The sequence below is a fragment of the Panthera leo genome, chromosome B3, assembly GCF_018350215.1.
Source record: "Panthera leo isolate Ple1 chromosome B3, P.leo_Ple1_pat1.1, whole genome shotgun sequence".
NCBI classification, from domain to species: domain Eukaryota; kingdom Metazoa; phylum Chordata; class Mammalia; order Carnivora; family Felidae; genus Panthera; species Panthera leo.
In genome coordinates, this window is record NC_056684.1 from 46,309,446 (window position 1) to 46,329,622 (window position 20,177).

The 20,177-nt window shown below is 41.0% G+C and overlaps 1 protein-coding gene and 1 long non-coding RNA gene across 3 annotated transcripts in view; one reads left to right on the forward strand and one right to left on the reverse strand.

The window, feature by feature from the left end:
• Positions 1 to 20,177, reverse strand: part of AQP9 (aquaporin 9) — a 115,983-nt gene that overhangs the window by 40,182 nt on the left and 55,624 nt on the right. The window contains exon 6 of one of the 2 annotated variants that reach the window (XM_042941901.1): positions 8,147 to 9,972. The exons of the other annotated variant lie outside the window; for it this stretch is intronic. Coding sequence (XP_042797835.1) covers positions 9,903 to 9,972 — 70 coding nt within the window. The 3' untranslated portion in view covers positions 8,147 to 9,902. Of the gene's footprint in view, positions 1 to 8,146; positions 9,973 to 20,177 lie in introns of those variants that run through there. 2 annotated transcript variants of the gene reach the window in all.
• On the forward strand, positions 2,481 to 18,352 carry LOC122221983. Its single transcript, XR_006203563.1, has 3 exons — positions 2,481 to 5,952; positions 6,541 to 6,543; positions 18,315 to 18,352. It is a non-coding gene; the product is annotated as an uncharacterized LOC122221983 (long non-coding RNA).

The window sequence follows — 20,177 nt, forward strand, 5'->3', positions numbered from 1 at the left end:
CCCTACCTGAAGGTTTATAAACAGTCACCCCCACCCTGTCACAACCCCAGTGCAGCTCTTTCTGCCCTTTGGTCCTGTCCCTGTGCTTTAATAAATCACCTTTTTGCACCAAAGACATCTCAGACATCTCAAGAATTCTTTCTTGGCTGTCAGCTCCAGACCCCCACCACTCCAAAACCACATCATTACCTATTCATATAGGTTTTTTTTTTCCTGTCTATATTGGTCATTTTCAAAGAGGGGAGGGGAGATTTCCGGGAAGAGTGGGGAATTTCCTCCAATGATTGATGATCCTTGGTTGTCGGTTTATATTTAAGACTGTTGCATAAATAAACTGATTGGAAGTTCTGTGAGTTACGTTTGTGTATGGGGCAGAGGGGCACAGCGAGGGCAGCATGTGGGGGTCCTTCCCCTGAGGCCGTTCCCTTTCTCTGGGGAGGAAACTTCCCCTTGTCTGGGGTTGGGATGGGGCCTGCAGTCAGTGTCCAGGGCAGAGGAAGGCACCTGGGCCCCAGTCACTCCATCTGCAGACTTTCAATCACTCCTACTATTTTCAGTCCAGATGACTTGTACCTGCCGTTTCTAAGACTGATACCTTTCCCTTTCAGTTTCTGCACAGGTTCCCTTGCCAGGGCCACTCTGCCAGCTGCTGGCAAGGGCTAGGGGTTGTCATTTTCCAACCTTCGGTGACAAAACCGGCTTCCATTCCTCTGGCATGCCTGGCCGCTCTGAACTGACGGTCCCCACAAGTTCCAAGAGCTTTCCATTCACCAGCTCCCCACTTTCTAGAAATCAGCTGCAGTCTCTTTCCTTTATGCCTTCCTGTTCTTTCGTCCTTTCCCCTACCCCCTTTTCTTTCATTTGAATGGGTCTTTAATCAGAAGAACTCTGTCACCTCTTTTGAGAGGCCTGTCTTCCACCATTTAAAAGGGAACATTATATGCCCCAACATGACCAACAGAATAGTTTTCAGTGCCTGATCATTCACTGCAGCAGAAAGAAGGTGAGCCAAAAATGAAGCTTTTTGGAGGGGCTCTTGGGAGCTTCTGTTGTGGAATCCAACATTTCTTCTCCATAAGCCTGGGCTTGCTCACTGTTGGAGCTTCTCCTCCCCTTGGGTATGCTGATCCTTGTCCAACTTCCTGTTCCTTTGTCTTAGTGACAGCACTCCCCTCCCATCTCACCAGGTTTTGCTTTTTGTTCCCAGATGCAGCAAATACAATTCCAGTTAAACTTGAACTTCAGGTAAACAATGGATAGTACTTTTAGTCTAAGTCTGTCCTGTGCAATATTTGGGATATACTCATAACCACAGTATTTTCGTTGTTTATCTGATATTTAAATGTAACTGGGCATCCTGTATTTTATCTGGCAACTGTATCCAGGTGGCCTTTCTTTGATACTCGGAAGGTCAAGGTAGGCTTCACTCAGCAGTACAAAAGGGCTTTGTCTTCACACCATTTCTTGTCTTAAAGGGACCTACAGCTATTTACATAACATATGGCAGTCTCACACTCCGTGCAGTTGTAAATTAGAGCCTGCTTATTCATTGTCGAGTTAGGAACTCAACCATATTTCTCAGCTGTCTTCGCTTTCCCAACCTCAGATTTCATAAATAAATGTGTTGTTCTAATAGTGTTTGTGCCATTGTGTCGCCTTTGTTCATTGTCTGTACACACTTGGGGCCCCGGGGCGAGATGGCCCTGCCATCCTACTGTGACACTGCCTCCACAGCCAGCATGTCTGGGTTATTCTTCGGAGAGTGTGAAGGTAATTCTTACCAAATCTCAGTTTTTAAGAATATTATTACCACATCCCGTGGGGTTCATCATTAACAGGTGCTGACAGGTGACAGGTGTCTGGAGAAGGATTTGTTAGTACTTTGTGCCCAAGGACACAAACTTGATGGAGGACACTTGTCCTACAGAAAAGCTAAATTATGATTGAACCAATTACACGAAAGAACACAGGAAATGAATAGAATGAATATAAACTCCTCGGGAAAGCAATTCACAAAATAACATTAATGTTTTCATCTAATCCCCATTGAATCATCCTCCTTTTTTAGGTCATTTCCTTAAAGATACTCTTCTTTTTAAGTTATAAAACTGTCTGCATTATTTCACTCCCGATTCTCTGTCAAGAACTCCCCTAGGTACATTCCTGAGGAGATCCAAGGGGGTCAGCTATTAACAGAGCGGAGCTAAATATATCCCTTCTGGGAGACTCCAGCAGTAACTCCAGAGTTGGCATCCTCTGTCAGCTGGAGTTGATTTCCTTCCTGCTTCCTTTCCAGCTGGCAGGGCTGCCTCATCAGGGGCCTCAAGGGTCAGCCTCAGAGGTTGGCATGATGAACTGAGAGACTTCTTTTTTTTGGGGGGGGGGTGGGGGAGAGCACAAGTGGGGGAGGGGCAGAGAGAGGGGCACAGAGGATCGGAAAAGGGCTCTGTGCTAACAGCAGACAGCCCAGGGTGGGGCTTGAACTCATGAACCACGAGATCATGACCTGAGCCGAAATCAGACGCTCAACCCACTGAGCCACCCAGGTGCCTGGAACTGAGAGGCTTCTTAAAGGTTCTATTTACATGACATGGTTGCCTCATTTGCTCTGCATTGCCACCACACCACACACATTTATACTTCTCTATATATCCTGCCTTCATGTGAAACATAAAGCATACCCCTGACCTAGCAGCAAAGACTTATGCTAAAGGAGTGCTTTTATACAGAGGATTTGCGGGGTTCATCAAATGGTGGGGATATTTTGCCTCCCCACTCCCCCCCACCCCCCATGGAAAGAAATGAAGGTCTTCAAGCAGAGAGTCTGAAATGGAAAGTTGGATATATATATTCTTGGTTTTCTTGGGACTAAGGGGGTTTTCCTGGGACAGTTTAGGACAAACCAGGACAGCTGGTCACTCTCCATCACCTTCCTCATCCACCCTTCACCATTTGTTCTTGGACTAGCTGAGAGAAGGAGAGGCAGGGAGATAGGTCACCGCCTAAAACTGAGCTTTGGGCCAAACAATCCAGAGGTGTAGGGGGTTTCCCATGAAAGCAACATAAGGAGGTACCAATAATTTTTTTGGAAAGTATTTGTGAGAAAAGGAACCTTAAGAGATTAAAGGGGAAAATGTAATTGCACTTCTCATTTGTAAAACCCCTGTAAAGAGCGATTCAAAATGTTTGTTAATAGCTTGTTTGCATTTTTCTATTTTAGAAAATGTTTCTAGTAAATTAGAAATTGGAAATTTTGTGATTTTAAGTCTTAGGGCTTGAACCCAGAACCATAATCTGCAATTTTCACAAATTCTCTAACTACCCTTGCAGACTTTACAACCCGTGGCACTCTGCCTCCACCTGGTGGCAGTGTACGTAAATTAATCTTGGCCACCACTCCAACTTCCATTTTTTGTACATGCCGAGAGCCTTCCTTTTGAGGAATTGAATCTTAAAAACCAAATTATAAAGACACCAATTTGTCTCATATGATACAATTGTCCTTCCTGTTTGGAATGCAGGGTCAATGTTGAGCACACACTATGTTTTTCTATTTGCTTTATACCTCTTCCTGTGAAGTCCTATAAGCCCATGAAGCCTCATAAAATAATTGATTACCTTAATCTCTTAGAGAGCATAAGAATATTATAAGTTGACACTAGGAAGTGCATAATTTGTGAAACTATTATAAGTGTGTAGATCTTAAATTATAATAATCAAATAATACTTGTTAGAAATTAATTGATCAAAGATGGGTCATCATAACCATTATCACACTGAGTTTGACAGTTCACATTGGGGGACTTGATTGTAATTGCTTTTGCACAGGTAAATCTCCCCCCCACCCCCCACTTTTTAATATTTTTCTCTTCTTATTTTGTTGCTTCTTCAGCATGTGAAATAATTGCTAGAGTTCATGGATTATTTTATCATTGGCATACTTTGCGGAAGCAGAAGACTCAAACCTCACTTGTGCATATTCCTCATTCTTTGCGGGAAGTCATTTCACTTCCCTAGGGCTGGGTTTCCAGGTGTGTAAGGTTGAGATGATAATTATGTATGTCATCAGCTTGGTGTAAAAGTCAAATACTCATGTGTGTGGGCATACACAGGTGCTCTGTTATCCAGATGTTAGTCTCAGGGGCTTAATTATCACTTGTAAATTTAAGACAATGTTTCCAGATATTCCTTCCTAGCTCCTGGCCCCCTTTTGCTCTCTGTTTAGATCCCAGGACTGAGCCTCCCTGGAATATCGCCAGGAATCCTGACTCCCTCTCAGTGAGCTGGCCTTCATCCCTGCCAGCACCTCCCACAGGCCCCTCACACTCTCTGCTCATACCCCCCAGCCTCTCTGTCCCCCACACCAGATGAGAGTCACCTGTGCCTGAGGAGAAGGGGCACGGGGCCTGGACTGGGTGAGGAGTCTGTGGGGTGGGGGCCGCCATGGTGGGTGTGGGTGGCACCAGGGTTTGTTGCCACAGAAGGAGCAGCTAGAGCTAATGGAAATAGGGGAAGTACGGGGCATGGGGAAAAGAAGGGTGGTCCTCCCCCATCCCACCCTCCATCTAAGTCCTCTGACATGAGTAAAATAATTAAACTTTAGGTCTAATTTTAGGATCAATCTGTTCCAGAGAGAGGAGAATCCTGTATCTCCCTGCCCCTCTCCCCCATCACAAAAAATGGGGCAGGGACGCATAAACACTCTATCCTATCTTCTACCTGCTTGTGTGACTGATGTTCCTTCAGTAAGAGGCAGGCCTCTGGCTTCACTGAATGAAAGATGTGAGAAAGTGTTCTGGAAACGCAGAAGGACCAGGCTGGGGGTAGTTGAGTGGGGGTTGGGGGCTTGGGGGGCTGCAATAGGAAAAGAATCCCAGATGGTAAGGTTTGCACCCACTCCTGAGGAAGTAGAGTTCAGTCAGTTGAAAAATGGAGTGTGAGAAAACATGGTCCTTTCCAAGAAAGGCGAATGCTATCCTGTCCATCTAAGCCTCCACCATTCCCTCTTCTGAGCTGTGTCTGGGCCCCTCTCCACATGTCACCCTAACCCACCCCCCTTTGCACAGAGGCACAGACAGTTGGCTTGTTTACTGGCAGGGCTCGTCCGGCAAGCACAGGATCGTGTGGCATGCATTTTTGGAGAACCACTTTGATGACACGCCTCATCTCACTAACCTGGTTTTATTTTTGCCTTCCTTTCGATTTCTTCATGAAATAGAAAAAAAAAACACCCCAAAACCCTGTCAAATCTTTTTTTGAAATGAAGTTGAGGTTTCTGGCATTTGGGTCATTTTTATAAGCATTCAAACTCACTGCAGCTGGCAGGCTCTAAGTGCCTCCTGTAACTCTCTTCTGTGTAATGTAGCCATGTAGGGTTTACTTCTTGGCTTCTGTGCCATTCCCACCCTTGGTGATGCAGTTTCTGAAGGAGAAGGAGGAGGGGGACGGGGAGGGGGATGGGGAGTGGGAGGAGGAGGAGAAGAGAAGGAGAAGGAGAAGGAGACAGAGAAGGAAGGAGAAGCAACAACAGCATTTCCATCTGCAGATCCTCCTCCTGCTGCTGAGGCTCATGCTGTCTGGGCAAGAGCACATGTTGGGTTTCAAACCTTCTAGAATAAAGTGGCAGTCTGCCCTCTCCTGTCTGGAGTCTGAGGCCTAAACCCATGGAGGACCTGCTGGGGCCATGTTTGGAGAATGGTTCATCCTTTCATGGAAGCACAACCTGCGGCCAAACCTCGCTTTAGCACATCTGACATTGGAGAGGCAAGGCCCACCGCAAGCACCTGCCAGGTGTATGTCCAGACTCTCCAGGCTGTGGGGGGTGGGGGGCTACATTGGAAGAGCCAGAGCACCTGGGCCCTGTCTCCAGTGTGGCTGGCAGAAACATTCCTGAGTACAGTGTGCCTTCACAAAATATTTCACGTGAGGTTTACCCATTTAAAAAGCCTTTATGTGTTTGTGAAACCATAAATGGGATACTGTCTACTAGCTCATGTAACACCTTTCATATAAAACCCAAAGGAAAATCTTTTGCAGGAGATTAATGCCAGAAAACATTTTGTCTCTCTAGATAAAATTCTGGTGTGAAAAAGAAAATTAAAACTATGTAATCCATTACATTTTCCTCCAAGTCCTGGGTGTCAGAAAGCTTAGAGTGAAAGTCATTGTCCAAATGTCCTCACTTGCTCAAGTCAGGTGGCTGAGACATATTTTCCTTCAGCTGTTTTTAAAATTACATGATCTGCTTGTTTGTCCATTGACATATCTGTCCTTCCATCCACCTATTTTTTTTTTTGGATTGAGTTTTAATCTGTAAAAATGCTCAAGTCCTTGGCAGAAGCAGATATGAGGGTACAGACTAAACTTGCAACTAATTCCTCAAGATGTGGAAGAAATGGCCAATTCAGAATTGCAAAATTTCTTCACATAGTACATTCAAACATTTTTCAAGCATTACATGGTGAAGCTAGGAGACTCACAAATGTAGAATGGGACCAATTTTGATTTTTTTCCACAGAAGTGTTGCACTGGGTGAGTGAGGGGGTACAGTGTTGCAGGGCCAGCAGCAGTGGGGCATATCTGGGATGGGGGAGTAAGGGTGCCGGCAGCCACATTCTAAGGGACTATTTCTGTTTGTGAGACCTTGACTGTCTTTTCCTGCCATAGTTCTAACCCACGCTCTTGGGGTTAGAAAAATTGGCTTTTCTACTACAAAGCTGTAATCATCAAGACAGTACAGTATTGGCACAAAAACAGACACATAGACCAATGGATTAAAATACAGAACCCAGAATTGGACCCACAAATGTATGGCCAACTAATCTTTGACAAAACAGGAAAGAGTATCCAATGGAAAAAAGACAGTGTCTTTAGCAAATGGTGCTGAGAGAACTGGACAACAACATGCAGAAGAATGAAACTGGACCACTTTCTCACACCATTCACAAAAATAAACTCAAAATTGATGAAGACCTTAATGTGAGACAGGAAACCATCGAAATCTTGGAGGAGAAAACAGGCAACGACCTCTTTGACCTCAGCTGCAGCAACTTCTTACTAGACATGTCTCCAAAGGCAAGGGAAATAAAAGGAAAAATGAACTTTGGGGCCTCATCAAGATAAAAAAAACTTCTGCACTGCAAAGGAAATAATCAACAGAACTAAAAGGCAACCAATGGAATGGGACAATATATTTGCAAGTAACATATCAAATAAAGGGTTAGTATCCAAAATCTATAAAGAATTTACCAAATTCAACACCAAAAAACAAATAATCCAGCGAAGAAATGGGCAGAAGACATGAATAGTCACTTTTCCAAAGAAGACATCCAGATGGCCAACAGACACCTGAAAAGATGCTCCACGTCACTCATCAGGGAAATACAAATCAAAACCACACTGAGATACCTCACATAGGTCAGAGTGGCTAAAATTAACAACTCAGGAAATAACAGATGTTGGTGAGGATGTGGAGAAACAGGAACCCTCTTGCACTGTTGGTGGGAATGCAAACTGGTGTAGCTGCTCTGGAAAACAGTGTGGAGGTTCTTCAAAAAATTAAAAATAAAATTACCCTATGACCCAGCAATAGAACTACTAGGAATTTATTCAAAGGATACAGGAGTGCTGATTCATAGGGGCACACGTACCCCAATGTATATTGCAGCACTATCAACAATATTTTCCAAATTATGGAAAGAGCCCAAATGTCCATCAACTGATGAATGGATAAAGAAGATGTGGTTTATATATACAGTGGAATACCACTTGGCAATGAGAAATAATGAAATCTTGCCATTTGCAACAACGTGGATGGAACTGGAGGGTATTATGCTAAGTGAAATAAGTCAGTCAGAGAAAGACAAATATCATATGTTCTCACTCATATGTGGAATTTGAGAAACTTAACAGAAGACCATGGGGGAAGGAAAGGGGAAAAAATAGTTTCAAACAGAGAGGGAGGCAAACCATAAGAGACTCTTAAATACAGAGAACAAACTGAGGGTTGATGGAGGGTGTGGGGAGAGGGGAAAATGGGTGATGGGTATTGAGGAGGGCACTTGTTTGGATGAACGCTGGGTGTTGTATGTAAGTGATGAATCATGGGAATCTACTACCATAGCCAAGAGCACACTGTACACACTGTATGTTAGCTAACTTGACAATAAATTATATTTATAAACAAACAAACATTAAAAAAAACAAAAAAGAAAAGCTGGCTTTTTTGCTTCTAGCCAGTTTTGTGAGCTCCCTGGTATCTTGTCTGTAGATTTTCTTTCTCTTTAAATAAATCATATTGAGTTTCTATTGCTTGCCGCCAAGACTGCTGATGCCTCTCTTCCAAATTAAGTAGTTTAGTGATTTGCTTACTTAATCAGCATTCCCTAAGCAACACACCAATGTGAGGTAGGCATTATTTCTCTTCATCTTATGGATGTAGAAATCGAAGCTCATGAGATTTGTTTTGAAAATTAATATTATAATCTAGTGTTTGGTGGTTAAAGTGGCATTTTCCATTTCTTTATGATCTTCCTGTGGGCAGAAGTCAACATTTCACCTCAAACCCTGGAGAATTTTGAGGTCTCCTCACGAGGAAAATGCCCATGTGCAAGACTCCAGCAATGAGCCACCCAGTTGTAGTTGTGCCCATTGTCCAGAGGGAACCAGGGTTTGATGACCAGAAGACCCTTCATCTGTAAGAACTACAAAGATCCCATATGTGGGGTTTTTGGTGGGATCTTTTTTGACCAGCGCCACTGGGTGACTAAATGGGGGAGTGGGAGATGATTTTTCAAATGAATTCCACTGAAACAAAGCTCTTCTTCCTCTGGTATTCAAGGTTAGGCTTAACCTTTCTCCCTCTTCTGGGAAAAGAAAGAAAAGCAATATCATTTGCTTGTAAAAGATAAAACCTTTACTTCCCACAGTCCTGGGGGCAGGCAACTGGAGATTTGTGATTGTTTGATGAAACTATGTAGACAACCAAGTAAAGGCAGTTCTGCTAACTTGAAGGTCCCTCTTCTGAAGGGCATAGGCAATAAAAGTCCTCCTGGCTTTTGAAGCCTTCTTGATAAGTATGTAACAAAGGAAGTAGAGTTGGGAGACTGGATAGGAGAAACTGTTGGAAAACTGGTGGGAAATTGGTGGGAAAGGATAGCCTTTCTGGGAGAGAGACCAAAGCTTTTCTGGAATCATGTGAGTTGCTGGTAAGGGCAGGGGTGGAGTGGGGAGGAGAAAATGTTCTCCGGCTACATTCTTCATTTTTAACAACCTGCAAATGAACTACAGAACATTGCAGAAACTCTTAACCTGACACCCCCTCTGCCTGTTGTTCTTGTGTTTTGCTATTTTCTAAGTCTACATTCTTTTGGCACTACAGCTATTTCCAGTTATCACCATCTCCACCTTTTGGGGAAGTAAGTTTGCTCCACTGACAGTCATGTCATTTTTCAGTTCCCACTGTGGAAAAGGTAAAGATAGAGCTGGCCTATGATGCGTAGGGACTCAGGCATCATCAGGTCCCTCTCTTGACCATTATGTATTGGCTTTATGTTTTCCTATTACAGATGAAATCTCTCTACTCAGCAGGGGATCTGGCTACCAGCAGCTGTAGGTTCTTACACTCAGAGCTTTGCTAACTTTTTCCCCCTAGTTCTAACTTTTCCAGCCCCCAGAAGGGACTCTAAGTGGCTTGGATCAGGTCATATGTTAATCCCAGGCCAATCATTGCAGCTAAAATAGCCACCTTAAAAGATAGCCACTCTGATTTGGGTCACATAATACAGTGTAGAATGGGATGGAGGGAAGGTCACTTCCCCCCCTTGCCTCAGTGTCCACAATTACAAAGTGGGGAAATTGGTTCGCTGGATCTCAAAGACAGTTTTCAATTTTAAAATATTCCATCATGGTGTCAGGTGCTTGCTGGCTCTTGCTTCCTGATGTCTCGTTTCATAAATATGCCTCTGAAAAGACCTGGAGATACATGAAAAAGAATGAGGAAGATATTTACAAATTGATTTGGAGTAGATTTCGGGACATATTGTTGAGTAAAAAAAGTGAGGTATGACAACGTATATTGTACAATATTCTTTGCCCAGAAAGATGGGAAAGTGTGTGTGTGTGTGTGTGTGTGTGTGTGTGCGCATGTGTGCACACGTGTGTTTTGCAAAAAGAAACACAGGCCACAGGAAGAATAAACCAGAACTGAAGTGGAGGGAATAGGTATGGGAGCATGTGAATGTCTTAGATACTTGAAAAAATAAATTGAAGGGGACAGAAAGAAACAAACTCTAAATTGTAATACAGTTTAAAAAAATGAATCTAGCTGTATATAATATCAATAAAATAACCACACAGAGAAAATAACTGATTTCATTGAGGAGGGCAACTGTTGGGATGAGCACTGGGTGTTGTATGGAAAACAATTTGATAATAAATAATATATATATGTATACATATATATAAAATAAATAATTTATAAATATCATAAATATGTAATATAATATATATAAATAAAATAAAAATTAAATAAATAAATAAATAAAATTTAAATAAAATAAAATAAAAATGAATATATATATATATATATATATATATATATATATATATATATAAAAGAACTGATTCAAGTAAATTTTGATATGAGGGTCCTGGCTGACCATCCCTTAATAGGATGTATTCTAAGAATAAAAAGAATTCAATGGCATCCAAAACTTTAGTTTTGTATTTAAAAACTTTAGTTTTTAGTATTTATTGGGTATTAGGAATGTCAGCATTATAATTTTGAAACTATAAATAATATGGGAAAAAGCAAATAAGTAGACATAATAATATTATTAGGAATCAAAAGTTTACTATAAAATAAATGAAAATAGAAAATAAAAGAATTTTTAAAAACCTATATTCAATTTGAATATATGAATTCTTGAAAATATATTCTTTGAATATATGAATTCTGGAATCTATATCTATATCTATATCTTTGCCCACTTGAAAACACTTATAAGTAATGACACTTAGTTACTATGAGCATACTTACTGCTCAGATCTTGACGTGAATATTATTCTGCATTAAAAGGAAACAAGGAAACAAGACTCTTTGGAGAATGGTTGAATTTAGATCCAGGTAAGGCAAATGTGAAGTGAATCAGAAATATTTTATATTGCTAGATAGCAAGGAGGAAGTCAAAAACCCATGTGTTCTTATGAAAAGGATACAAGATCTACCTTAATGGGGCTCCCTCTAGCCAAATTTGGGACCATTTGGACATCAAAAAGAATAAAGAGAATAACTGATTACATACTAAATTTTAAAGGAAATTCATGAGACCATAGTAATATAAAGGAGAGGAAGAAGGAAAGAGGAGGGGGGGGGGCGGGCAGAGAAACACACACATGCAGAGTAGAAGAGAGAGAGACAGGGAGAGACAGAGGAAGAGAGAGAAGAAATAAAAAAGTAAAGTTCATCTTTACAGAAGAATGTTAGCTAATAAATATAGAAGGGAGGATAAAATGAGGCAATCCCTGCAAACCCAATGTAATGATGAATTCAGGTGAGGATCTCAATGGTGTTAAGACACTTAGGTGAAAGGTTCGTTCGTATGACATCAAAGTGTTATCCCACAGATTACTAATTACTATCCCACAGATTACAAAGCAGGAGAAACAGCATCTTTACTTTGGAGAGATCTGGCCATCACCACCTTAACCAAGGGTCAAACTTAACCTGACAGCTACTGGGGCAGCCTGACATGAACCTGCTCCTGGTGGGAGGCAACATGAAGAAGAAAAAACTGCCCATGAAGCATTCTTGTCCGAGGTGTTTAACCTGAATGTGACAAGTCACCAGCCCTAACTTTCAGTGTACAGAAAATATAGAGGGAGGAGTGTGCAAGATTTTATGACAGAGAAATAGCCATATCCAGAATGTGTGAAATGTTCTACAAAATAACTGGACTGCTCAGAAAGTGAATGCAAATAAATTTTTTAAAAGGAAGGAAAAGAAAGAGAAGTGTTGTCCAATATGTTAAAATGTTAAAGTCTAAAAACCTAATTGACTGGAAGAATTTGGTACAATTACAAATATGAATGCAAGCTGGATGTTAGAGTATATGGAATTATTGTCATTTTCTAAGATGTGATTATGATATTGTGGTTATATGGATGGATAGGTGATTGGTAGATTGTAGGAGATGATAGATAGATAGATAGATAGATAGATAGATAGATAGATAGAACAGACAGAAACAGAAAATTAAAGCAAAGTCAGCAAAATGTTCACAATCGGTTGAAACTAGATGAAGAGTATATTTCTTTCCTATAGACTTGAATTTTTTCCCAATAAAACATCAGGGGAAAATGCCTGACTGTATAACATCTGACTTGGAAGAGTCCTTCGATTTTTATCTTCTAAATCTTTCAGTTTGTGAATTGTAAAATTAAAACCCAAGGAGGTAAAACAGCTTGCCCAAGGCCCCAGAGTCAGCAAGCAAGAGAGCTCAGCCTCCAGTTATTTTCCACTACTCTTTGCTGTCTTGTGAAAATTATACTCACTTTTAATGTAAAATTCTTTTTAATCTCTTCTTGTATTGCACTGGCTTCCATATTAAAATGAGTTGGGGAGGGGAGGGCACAGTGACATCCATGCCCTGTCTCTCTCTCTCTCCCTAGGGCCCTGGTTTCCACTGCTTACTAGACCTGAGACTCTGGATCACAGGACACCCTGGCTGTCTCCTAGATGGTCTCACTTAGCCCTCATCTCAGCTATCAGGGTTTCCCAGCCTCCTTGTTTCATTAACTTGGTGCCACTCCCACTGACCTGGCTGAGTCATGTTTCTTAATATTCTTGGGCTGATTTTTAAAAAGCTTCTTTGAAGTATTGAAACAATGCTAATATAACCAAGTCAACATAATCACATTTGGCCAAGCTAATAGGAAACCTCAGTTTTAAACAAAAGGTTATACTCAGGGCAATATCTTCCTACCATTTCCAGAAAAGTGGCCTGCAGCACACCTACCTATAAATACAACTACAAGGCTGAGACCATTTTGCAAGTTAGTGACATCATGAAAACAAAACATTTTCCAATCAGCCTTTCTTCTCCCGTAGGAAGGGAGATGGTGGAGATACTACTCTCTGGAAATGAAGCGTAAACCATGGGGCTTACACCTGCCAAGGTGGAGGAGGAGAAACCACTCAAGGATCTTTAATAAGTTTGGATTGAACCACTCTGCTAGTTGACACCTTCCCCTTTTTTCATTTGCATTTATCATTACGTTTTCTCTTTCCCATTCGGATGTGCCTACAGTTTACTTTTGTGTGTGTGGTTGACTGAAACAAAGTGATTGTTATACTTCATGTGTATTGGAAGTTTGGTATAGAAGATTCTAGACACCCAACTCCTCCCCCCACCCCACCCACCTAGTTGTTGCTTACAATGAACCTCTTTTCAATGAATATCTAATGAAGGTAGCTGTTAAATAAAAATGAATGCTATGTATAAAATTGTGAAATGTTATTTTCTACCTTGTAAAGAAAAAACATACCAGTGTGGAATGTATAATTTATAGTCAAGCTGGAAGACTGTGGTAACTCAAATGGCATCAGGCATGGAGTGGGCAGAATCTAAAGTCACCAAGAAAAACTGGAAGATATTCTAGAGATTGCAAAATAATCCTCAGGAGTTCAGTGTGTTTGCTGAGTAAGGTCCTTGGAAAAACATTCCTGTGGGTTCATATTATTGGCACTCCAAATGAGAGACATAATATCTTTTCCTGAATTTATTGGGCTGAGTTTCTCAAGTCTAGTGTGTTGTGTGTCTGCTGCATATGGCACTCTAAAATTAACTTGAAAATAACAAGCTGCTGGCCTGGATTTTATTTGGTCTGTGCAACATTTTTGAAAATCAGAAATTTGCACATAAAAGCCCAGATTCCCAACTTCTCTCAACACGTTGGAAGATCTGACAATAGTGGGCTTAAATTTCTTCCCAGTAAAGGTTGTCTCCCTTGGCCATGAACTCTGTGGTTTGCCATAGTCCCTAGAAGTCCCTGTTGTTATATACCCAGGCAATTTTATTTAATTTTTTTAAATGTTTATTTATTTTTGAGAGAAAGAGTGTGAGTGGGGGAGGGGCAGAGAGAGAGGGAGGCACAGAATCAGAAGCAGGCTCTGAGCTGTCAGCACAGAGCCCAATGCAGGACTTGAACTCATGAATGGCTGAGATGATGACCTGAGCTGAAGTCAGATGCTTAACCGACTGAGCCCCCTTGGCGACCCCCAGACAACTTAACTTAAATGGCTAGCTTCTGTAAGCATCTGAGTTTGAGACCCACATTATCTATTTTCAATTCATTTAGATAAAATAATTTCTTTTGACAAAAATGGGTATTTATATCTATTAAGTCACCTCATGCGCTCAAGGCATGAAATGCCTTACGAGACATTTTATATTGCATTATTTCATTTGCTTCTCCTTTGAAAGAAGTATAATTATTATAACCACTTAAAACCATAGGATTCTGAATCTTGGAGAGGCTGTGTAACTTGCCCATGGTCACACAATTAGTAAGAGGCAGAGCCAGGATTCAAACCCAAAGACTATGCTATCAGATAAGTGAGGCATAAGAGAACATTGAAGTTGGAATAATCTGCAGCTAATTTCCTTGAAGAACAAGAAAGCAATTATAGTAGCGTACGAAAGACCACGAGTCAAAGACCCAGGAACCAGGATTGAGACAGACTTGCTTTTCAGATAACCTTACCACTTATTATTTTGTAACCTTGGGAAATCTCCTTTCCTCCATTGGCCTGTTTCGTAATTTATAAAATGAGGGTAGGAAGGGTGAATAAGGATACCTCTAAAAGCCCCTGACCTGTCTCGCTCTTTTTGGTACCTAATCAGAGAAAGGATTTGTTCCTTTTCTTTGGCTCCCTCTGCTGACATAGAGCAGGAGAACACATTTGTTGCCCAAACCATTTCAAATTTAATTCAACTGTTCATTGAGGGTTTGCCCTTTACAAGGTCATGGTGGGAACCTGGTTACCTGGTCAGAAAACTTAGACCAGCGATTATTATGAGTTACTTCCTGATTGCTGCTGAGAAGAGCAAAAGAAGTGAAGGTCTAAAGTGATTCAAGATTTTATTATATACATGGAAATCATAGAATCAGAAAACATCATCATTGTCACCATGGGAATAATGAAAGCTAATATTTATTAAGCACAGAGAATAGGCCAGTTGCTATCTAAAGTACTTTATCTACTTTCATTGCCATTTTATTCTTAAAGTAATTCCATCAAAGTTGTTGTTTATTATCCTCACTTTGTACTGGGAGGGAAATTACAATTCAACCCCTTCCTTTTTCAGAAGAAATTGAGGCCCAGGGATATTAAGTGATTTATCCAAAATTATATGGCAGCTGACTGCTGGGAGAGCTAACACTAGAAGCTGTCCAGAAATATTTGTATTTATTTTGTTTTGTCCAGCTTCTTCAATTTAAAATCTGGCTGAGGAGATGGAATATACCAAGGAATAATTAACAGGAGGAGGTGTATAATTAGAAACTTAGTTTTTGAGGTTGAAGGGCACCTTGGAGTCTATCCAGTATGACTTCCTGTTCAGACAGAAGCTTCTCTCCACACCCTTGACAATTGGATACATAGCAGTTGAGTTGAAACCTACCCCCAGTCCTAATTTTGTGCACTGGAGCTACACAGGGTATATTTAAGCTGTCTTCTGTACACAGTCCTCCCAAAATTTGAAAACTCTTGTGAACTATAAGACATCATGTCTGTGCTAAAATCTCCAAATGTATTTGTCTTTCACCTTATATATAAATTTTATTTTATTTTATTTTTTAAAATTTTTAAAATTTTTTTATATATTTTTGAGACAGAGAGAGACAGAGCATGAACAGGGGAGGGGCAGAGAGAGAGGGAGACACAGAATCTGAAGCAGGCTCCAGGCTCTGAGCTGTCAGCACAGAGCCTGACGTGGGGCTCACACTCTCAGACTCTGAGATGATGACCTGAGCTGAGGTCGGACACTTAACCAACTGAGCCACCCAGGTGCCCCATCACCTTATATATAAATTTTAGAATAAAATTAATTATAAACTTCATTGCCTTCCTGCAGTGGACTCCAAAGATGGGCTCCAACGAATGATTCCTCCTAGTATTTATGTCCTTATGTAGTCCCTCCCATCCTGAATTTTGGCTGTTCTTTGACCTACACTGAATGGGCAGAAGTGACTGTGTCAGTTTTGGTCCTAAGCCTTGAGAAAGTCTGACACTTCGAGTCATTGTGCTCCGTGGAAACAAGCCAACATGTAAAAAGTTTAGCTGCCCTGCTGGGGAGGAAATGCCTGGGAGGATAAGATAGCGTTTGGAGAACTGAGGTGTCAGCTCTGTGAGTGAAGACGCCATCTTGAATGTTCCTGCCCAAGGGCCTCCAGAGTGCTTCAGCCCCAGCTGTCAACTGAGCAACTGCAAGAGAGATTCTGAGCAAAACCAAGAGAAGAAACACACGATTGAGACCAACCAACACACAGAATCATGAGAGATAAGAATAAAATTTATTAAGCTACCGAGTTTGAGTGGTTTTATACCAATAGAAAACTGAAACAACCCACTCAGAAAATATTTCCAGAACCTAAATTGGATGTCTAATGCTGAGGATGGAAAGAATAGTGTCTGTTTATCCTGGCACTATTAACACTGCCCCAGACTTATTTTCCATTTAACAATCATATCATCAGATTGAATGTGTAGTTAACATCTCTAGCATCTGTCACAGGATGGCTGTGTGCCTACTTCTCTCCAGTGTCTTCCTTAAAGGTACTATGGACCTAAATAAAAGATTCTGTATCTTTTTTCTTCATAATTTTTATCTGGTCTGCTGTGACTCAACATTCCAACCTGATGAGATTTTTAGAAAAAATTTTTTGCACTGTTACCTAATAATTATCTCTTTTGTCCTCTGCAATTTGACAAACATGCCATACATATTTTATTCAATTCACTGATAAAATTGTTGACTGGGCTAGGCAAATTCAGAGTCCTTCAGCAGGGCACTGGAGGCCTCCTGATGAGTAGGTTTGTTCCACTGTTTGAGCAACACTTTTAGGAAATGATCATTCCAGCTACAAGTCTGTTTAGTCTGTTGTCCACCAAGCTGTTTTTCTTCTTCTTTATTCTTTACAGTGACATTGTACAGCATTTGCCTTCCCTGAACTTTGTGGGTATAACTTTCCAGTAAAGTGGTTTAAATATAGTCTGGCATGATGGGCTGTTAATCAACTCATGTAGGCTCCTAACAAATACCACTTTATTTTCTACACAATCATAAACAACTTGTTTTGGAATCTGAACTGCACAGGTCTGGTAGTTAAACACACCTGGGTTTAAATCCTAGCTTTTTATTGTGAGCTACATCAAGTTATTCAGCTTCTCTGAGCCTCAGTTTCATCTGTCAAATGAGGATAATAATACCTTCTTTAGGGGTTTTATGTGATGATTAAAATGAGATCATGTGTGGAAAACATTTAGTACCATGCTCCTCTTGTGATTTCTCAATACATCTTGCATTTCATTATTGTTCCTGTTTTATTATCGTAACAATAAGTTGTTCCTCAATCTGCGGTTTCTAAAATTGACCTCTTTCTTTTCACTTTTCTGAAAATTTGAATAATATATGCCAATCCCTAGTTTTATGGCACTGTGTTGAAGAATATAGCAAAAATAAAAATAGTACTTCTTTTTATCTGCCATCTGTTAACATTAACCATCTGCCCGAAGCTGTAGGCCTATCGCTTTTTTTTTTCTTTCTGCTCAAAACAGTGATTAAAATGAGTCCCCCGCCCCTGCATCTAACTCATACCTTTTGTGTTCCTAACCTGTTTCACATGGTTCAACTCATGTGGGGCTCCAACCTCCATCAGACAGACCCATTGGAGCCACTCTTTTGCTTCTTTCATATTTTGCATAGGTCTGTTATCCTGTCATAGTTCTGTCAACTCAGGAGTAGGTTAGGCCAGACCTAGAAGTTATTAAGCTCTGCCAGAATGGTGTATAGAAAGCCACTCAACACTAAGAAGTCATTTGCTCGTGGGTTAGGGAGCAGGGCTTGGAGAAGCAAGAGAGCACTCTAGTCATGAGGGAACTGGGGCACCAGAAAGGGAAATGGAATAGAATTATAATAGCAAGGACCTGGATACCAAGTCATAGGATGGGGTGCAAGGCTGACATAGTGAGATACTAAAAAGTATCAAATCCAGGGTTCCTTACATCTCCCCTCTAAAACTGGTGGTATCAGGGCGCCTGGGTGGCTCCGTCGGTTAAGCGTGTGGCTTCGGCTCAGGTCATGATCTTATGGCCTATGAATTCGAACCCTGAGTTGGGCTCTGTGCTGACAACTCAGATCCTGGAGGCTGCTTCAGATTCTGTGTCTCTGTCTCCCTCTCTTTCTCTCTCTCTTCCCTGCCCCTGCTTGCATGCTCCCTCGCTCTCTCTCCCTCTCTCAAAAAAAAATAAACATCAAAAAAATTAAAAAAAAATTTTTAACTGGTGGTATCAGATCTTAGGTCTGAGTTGAATCTGTAAGTAGGATTAGGTGGATCCAGTGGTGGGGGTAATTACTGCGCTGCCCCAGCACAGAGCCAAGTGAGATACTGAGATGTCCTCCAAGAGAATTTCCAAGATTCCTGACACTTGCTTATCCTATCCAGTTCTTCCAGCTGGTTTTGAATTAAATCTTGAAGAGCCTTTCTTTTACTGATTTCTGAGATTTTTGAAACATTGCCATATTGTAAGACTAGATAGAAACCTATCAGATACCTTTCTTTCAGCAGGATGATAATATTTGACTACAGCTGAGTGGGATCCAGGTCACTGGTGACTCTCTGAGTACTCAATATGTCAATTTTATGTTAGAACAGATCTGATTAGAATGGAGAGAGGCAGTGATGGGTTACACTTCACAGGGCAGTCATTTTTAATCCACTTTAACAACCTAAGGGAATGGTACTGGTTATAATCCTTTGGCTGTCTGCAGCATCAAGGTGCCCTTAAATGTCACTCAAAAGCTATCTAAGACTTTTGCCATTTCTTAATCTTTTTTAAAAATTTTTTTAATGTTTGTTTTTGAGGTGGGGCGAATGGGGGAGGGGCAGAGAGAGAGGGAGACACAGAATCTGAAGCAGGATCCAGATTCTGAGCTGTCAGCATAGAGCCAGACACAGGGTTTGAACCCATGAACTGTGAGATCATGACCTGAGCTGAAGTCAGATACCAAACCGACTGACCCACCCAGGCGCCCCCATTTCTTAACCTTTTAAAACAAAACAAAACAAAATATTCCCTTCCCTTTGTTTTTAAAAGAGGTGGAGAAGTAAAGAGATGGGGAAATAAACCTCACCTCCTAGAGATAACATCTCTTAACATATTGGAGTGTATTTGAGCTAGCTTCTCTCTGCCCTCCTCTCCTCCCTAGTCCTTCTTTCTTATCCTCTTCCTTCTCTGTCTCTGCTTAGACCTCAAGGGCAGAGAGTTGAGTTATTTACACTTCTCAGTCACGGCACATTATCAACATTCGCATGTCCTTGGCTTTGCTTCTATTTTATTTTATTATTTTCCCCCTTCATTCTGAGTCTTTATCCCAGTCCTCACTCCCGCTAAGGGTAGCCATTCTAAGATGCTATATTCTTGCATTTGCATATATCATTGAAGAATATGTTATATTTATGCATTTTTAATTTACACAAATAGTGCTTACTATAGATCTTGTTCTCACTCTTTTTATTTTTTAACTTGACACTGTTTCTAGGATCTATTTAAAGTGCGAGATGTCCATCTGGCTCATTGCTGCTAACTGCTGCATGATGGTTGATAACATGCATCCACCACATTTCATTTCCCTGTCAAAAACAACACAGTAAACATCCCCATGCATATGTCCCTATGGATCTGATTATCAGAAGTATAGGGACAGGAGGGAGGTGCTGAATCACAGGAATACAAGTACCTACTACAACTAAATGCTTCTAGGTTGTTCTTTAAATGGTCATGATAGGGGTACCTGGCTAGCCAAGTTGCTAGAGCATGTGACTCTTGATCTTGGGGTTATGAGTTCAAGCCCCATGTTGGGTGTAGAGCTTACTTAAGAAAAAGCTAATCTAAA